Source organism: Chanos chanos, chromosome 16 (assembly GCF_902362185.1).
Source record: "Chanos chanos chromosome 16, fChaCha1.1, whole genome shotgun sequence".
In the NCBI taxonomy this organism is placed as follows: Eukaryota; Metazoa; Chordata; class Actinopteri; order Gonorynchiformes; family Chanidae; genus Chanos; species Chanos chanos.
In genome coordinates, this window is record NC_044510.1 from 12107045 (window position 1) to 12112971 (window position 5927).

A 5927-nucleotide genomic window follows, 5' to 3' on the forward strand; every position below is an offset into this window, starting at 1 on the left:
GTTTCAGACATTTTCAAAATTGTGAGAAAGGTGGGACCGGCTCAGACTGCAGATTGTTCATTTGCCTGCGTTTGTATTTTTTTGTTGTTGTTGTTGTCGTAATTACTTTGGTTTGTCACATTTGTTTAAATTATAGTTGTGAGAAAGCAAATGCATGAACAGACTAACTGGATCAATATGGCTCCTAGGGTAGCACTGTACTACATTATTGCATCATTTAAAGCTCTGAGTGTAGCTACTACATGAAAACATAAGACGATTTCAAGTTTTCCTATCGGGAAGGCCCATCAGTTTCCCAGCAGCTGTGAGCAGCACATCTTTACACTTGCTTTACGGTCCACTATAGCCTGGCTCTAAAACAGCAGGATCATGGCACTTGCATTGCTCTGCATCTATGAGTGCACAAGAAACATACTGAAGCTAAGTCAGGAGGAGGAGGAGGTGAATGAGGAGGATCGGGACCAGGGAAAGAGTTTGTGAATCTTGGGTTATATCTCCGATTCTCTATGAAACGACCTCTGGTCGAACGGCAGGCTCATCGAGAGGGTCTCCAGCTCCGCGCCTCTCTCCTCCCTGCCCTCCTCTTGCTCCTCCTCCTCTTCCTCGTGGCTGATGAAAGCCAACTCGTTCTCGTAACAGAAGGCATTGGCGCTGGTCTCCAGGAACTTATTTTCCTCCATGTCCTTGGCACTGCAACGAGGTGTGGAGGGCACCTCGTAGGTCTTGTGGAAGTACGAATAGTCCACCTTGTACTGGTTCTTCTCCTCAAACACGACGGGCTCGAAACGATGACCCCACAAGATCTCGGTGGCTAAGTAAGAGCTGCGAACCTGGGCAGTCATGGAAGTCGCCTCCACTATACCTTCCAGGATGACAATGATCTCGAAGTCGGCGGTCTCCAGATCTTGCTTGCTTATCCCAAACAGCGGGCTCTCCTCGTCGATCTCGTGAAGGATGGTCAGAGGCGAGACGAGGAAGATCCGGTCGGTGCCTTTGTCGTAGCCTACGTTGATGTCGATCTGGTCGAGCGGGATGTATTCCCCTTCCTCTGTAACGCGAGGCTTTACGAGCATTGCCCGCACGTGGGCCTCCACGATGTGGCTCTTCCGCAGGTTTCCCACGCGCCACATCAGACACAGCTTCCCGTCACGCATCGAAATGACAGCGTTGTGTGAGAACAGCAGCGTCTCTGCGCGTTTCTTGGGCCGGGCCATCTTGGCCATGATGGCGCCGATCATGAAAGCGTCGATGACGCAGCCCATGATGGACTGCAGGACTACCATGAACACGGCCAGAGGGCACTCCTCCGTCACGCAGCGGAAACCGTAGCCGATGGTGGTTTGCGTCTCAATGGAGAACAAGAAAGCTGCCACAAAACTATTGACCTGCATGACGCAAGGCGTGAAATCTTCGGGCGAAGGTTTTTCCAGATCGCCGTGGAGAAGGGCTATGACCCAGAACGCCATGCCAAACGCTAGCCAGGACAGAATGAACGCGAGGGAAAAAAGCACAAACATCCAGCGCCAACGAATGTCCACGAAGGTGGTGAAGATGTCGGCCAGGTAACGTTGTGATTGGTCGTCCATGTGAGCAAAGCTCACATTGCACTGGCCGGTCTTGTTCACGAAACGGGCACGCGGTCTTCGCCGAGTTTGGATCTTGCCGTTGCCGAAGCCGTTCCCGAAGGTAGGCATGTTTCTACGATGATGGCCGTCTTCCTCCGACGCTGACGCAACACTCTGACGGTGGGACCCGCCCACACTCATGCCACTCTGCCCGACTGGTACCAGTCAGGCCAGGAGTCCGAAAGTCTGTAGTTGCTCTCAACCAATTAGAGCACGGGACACGTGTCCTGCACAGGAAGAGAAAGGACAGCATGTCAGACAAGGGCATCTGTCACGACTGCGTCAATGCTAAATGATGGACTGACATCAGAGAGTGAGGTAAAATAGAGACGCTTGGTTTTGCTCCCAAAATTAAGGGGTATTTGTACTGTGAGAATGGATTTAAAGCCTTGCTCTGGAGACACTAGTGATGAAAAATGGGTGCGTGTAACGCTTTTCTCTGAGTGACTGTGTTGCGGAAGATGTAGCTAATTAAAGCGATTTCACACTTTTCTCGTGAAACTTGATTCCACGCTGTAATTCATCTTCCAGACACACACGCGCACACATACACAGAGCACCGTCAGGTCAACTTTGATTCAAGCAAAACTGAAGCTTAATAAAACAATTTTGATGTTGATATTATCGAGATAACTGTCATTATTATTATTACTGCTGTCGTTTTTATTCCAGTCTGATTATTGCAGTGTTGACTCAGGGCCTGTCACTCTTTGTAGCTGCCAGTGAGGTCATGATTTAGGTGTCCAGCAGACTGCCTGAATCAAGTGATCCCTCTTTCTATTAATAGTTAACTGTCTCACTGAGGCCAGCCAACACACAGTAACACACACTTACACACTCACAAAGATCTGCACTCTGAGGCACACGACGCTGACAGAAAGACAGTATAACACACACATACACACACATACACACGGGCGCCTTGAGCTCTTGGTAGTGTCGGGTGCTGCTATATCTGTCAGTGTGAATAGCTGAGGAGTCTCAGATCAGGTGATTGTGAAATGAGAAAAACAGACCATTTCCTGCAGACACACACAGAGAGAGAAATCGTCCTAACGGTTCTGAGGAATAAGAGAATCAGATGACTTACAAAAACAGAAAGGTATAGAGGTTACCATGGAAACCTGTCTGGAGGAGGTTATAGAGGTGTGTGTGTGTGTGTGTATGCGTGTGTGTGTGTGTGGGGTTTGATTGACTGTCGGCTCCATGCTCTGGTATTTTTTAGTCATCGTCCAGGTGGCCAATCACTCAGATGGCATCCAGAAAAGCAAGAGAGAGAGAGAGAGAGAGGGAGCTGAGAGGGTGTGAGGAAAAAAAGGAGAGAGCTATAGGCTGAAAGAGAGAGAGAGAGAGAGAGAGAGAGAGAGAGAGATTTGGGTAGAAATGACGGCTGGGAGCGAATGAAAGAAACATGAAGAGGGTATGTTGGCTCGAGCCACTCAAATTCATCCTAATAGCTGATTTGCAGCGTGAATAGTGCCTTGCTTCTAAAAAAAAAAAAATAATAATAATAATAAAAAGAAGGAAAATGTAAAAATCATGTAACTTGCACGATGCTCAAATAACGAAGTACAGCTAGTTATGTTCACCTCTCTCAAAATCGATCACATTGTATAAGCCATGTCCTGTTTATCTGTCAATGTCACTATTGCCCCCTGGCACCCTCAGAGGTGAACTCATTCATCAAACAACCACACAACAACCTCCTCGGTTCTATTTTCTTATGCCCCGTGTGGTACACATGAAATGAAAATGAATTCAGTTTGTGATATAGCATATTTGCAAAATTATATATATATTTATATATTTTTAAAAATGGTGTAAAATTACAACAGAAATACTCAGGAAAAGTTTTGATGAAATGGTCATTAGAAATTTTATTTTTCATGTTTGATGTCTTCATTAGGTCACTGTGCACAACACACACTCACACACACTTTTCGGTATTACCAAATTGTTGAGACTACTGCTTCATCACTCACATATGTACTAGTTGTGCTGGTATTAATGATAAGAAGAGAAAAGAGGCCACAGCGTTGATTAAGCAGACGGTAGCCCGCACCTATGCAAGAAAGGCAGTTATGCATTGACCAGCTGGTGTGATCACTTGTTCTGAGTGAATGTTTCAATTCATAAAATGGGTTCAACTCAAGTTACAAATACTTAAGTAAATCATTCATGTCCTCATATACAAAGTTGACTGGTGTGCCAAGTTTAGAGAAAGGCGTGTGCATTCTAGAATCTTGAGGTGAAACATCTGTTCTTACCATAGCATTGCCATGGTTACTGCATTCTGTAGAAATACCCGTGTCATGTTAGCTCTCCATCTACCACTGAGGACGATGGAACTGGAATATCATCAGTATGACTGGAGGGAGACCTGGATATTGGAGATGAGTGGGTTGGAATTCCCTTTAACAAGAGATCATTTGAGGCAAATGTGGGAGTTCATAAAAATATTATTTGTAAAATACAAACAGACTCTGCACACTAAGTACGCGTAAGTGTTGTTAAGTACAGCGCTCGATACTTATTTCAACATATTTAAGTACATTTTTATGGTTGTTGTATTTCATTTACATTCACCAATCACTCACTTCTGAGTATTAAAAATGTAGTTTGTGTTTTACAGCTGAAGTACTTTGAAAAATAGTATAATTTTTTTTATTAATGTTATATTCAATATCCACCCTTAAGCTCTAATAGAGGCAAATAGAAGAACTGACCATACATAACTGATCAGTAATTAGTAACTGGAAGTAACAAATCAACACCTGCGTTCTCTATAAATGGTTATTTTGCATGGTTAACTGCATCTTGTTACTCTGGTGAATGTGAGTCGTTTAGCTAACTCACAATGTACACAAACAAGTATGCAGATTTTCTCGTGAGCCAAGCTGGTGTTTTTGGACCCATTTAAAAAAAAAAAAAAAAAAAAAAAAAAATCCAAAGTCCAATGATGATGGTATTGAAAACTAATGTAAAACTACGAGCTATAAAAACTTTGCACATTATACGGCCGTAGTTTGTACCATTAGCATTAGCTCACTGTAAATAAATGCTAGCTAGGGAGCTGAGGGCCACTTTTGTTTTATAACCTGTGCTGATTCCATAAGATCTGGTGACCTGAGTAACCTCTGATATTATGCACTAACATTTGTAAAATATGGTCCTGCGAAACGTGATGCTGTGTTAGCCTGTAGAATTACGACAGCACCTGTAGCTATATTCTTGGCCTGGTAGTAATACCAAGTAAGTAGATGCGGCAATGTTGCAACACCGTTGCAATGGACGTAGCTGCAATAGGTTTTCCAGTAAAGGAGTTATTAGGTGAACACTACAAGGAAAAACTGTGCGTGCTGACTGTGACAGTATATCAGGTAAGATGGCATTTCCATATGCTGAGAAATGTTAACGGTGGTAGAGACTTTCTTTTATGATGCGGATAGCACGGCGGAAGAGAGATGTTTAATGTTCTCCGCGAGCGAAATTGTGGCTGCTCCTCGTATTTTTTTTCACTCCGTCGTCACTGATCTCTTTCACCCCTTGTTCTATTTTTGTGATTGGGGTAAATAAGGAGAATTGTACCAACATGTCTGGTGCGCCAGCTTTGGAAGAAAGTGAGAGAGTTTTAAGATCTCGGGGTGAAACAGCTTTTTTTTTTGGTGTTGTTGTTGTTTGTTGGTTTTGTTTTGTTTTTTGTTTTTTGTTTTGTTTTAGGTTTTTTTGCTCTGACATTGCCGTGGTTACAGCATTTCTGCAGAAATGGCAACGTTTATAACTCTCCATCTACTTCTCAAGACGCTGATGGGACTGGAATGTCATTTTGAAACCTTTCATCTCTCTCTCTCTCTCTCTCTCTCTGTGTATTTCTCTTTTTCCTCTAACTGTTTTCATGAGGGAGAGAACTGACATTTTCATAAGTGAGCTTCAGTCATTGCCTCTGCTCCATCCACAGAGATGCAGATGAATCTTCAAACTGCATAACGAAGTTTAATGAATTGTTTCTGCGCTGGGTAGCTTGGCCTGTTATGGCCAATAGCCATACCACTAATGTCGCATCTGAAACCATAATCCACTGTTCCCTGCTTCATGCTATAATTTATTTTTTTAAACAATGGCCAGTGAAAATTCTAAAGAGAACCTGATTACAAAAATAATGTTCTCTGGTTTTTCATGACTCTTTATATAACACTTTTTTTTTTTGGGACCCAAGACCTCTCAGTATTTCTTGCTATGGTGTTGTCTTTCTCCTACGCTATTCACCATGATGACTAACAGTTCACCAGGCATCTAGTGCCA

General features: G+C 43.5%; 1 protein-coding gene across 1 annotated transcript; it reads right to left on the reverse strand.

Moving 5' to 3' along the window:
• Positions 1 to 488: 488 nt before the first annotated feature.
• kcnj12b (potassium inwardly rectifying channel subfamily J member 12b) lies at positions 489 to 1766 on the reverse strand. Its single transcript, XM_030793441.1, has one exon. It carries the CDS (start codon positions 1764 to 1766, stop codon positions 489 to 491), a length of 1278 nt encoding a protein of 425 aa, XP_030649301.1.
• Between the last annotated feature and the right edge of the window lie 4161 nt (positions 1767 to 5927).

What these genes read in the sequence shown, in the direction of transcription:
- kcnj12b (XM_030793441.1), bottom strand. Translation starts at nt 1,766, where the DNA reads ATGAGTGTGGGCGGGTCCCACCGTCAGAGTGTTGCGTCAGCGTCGGAG.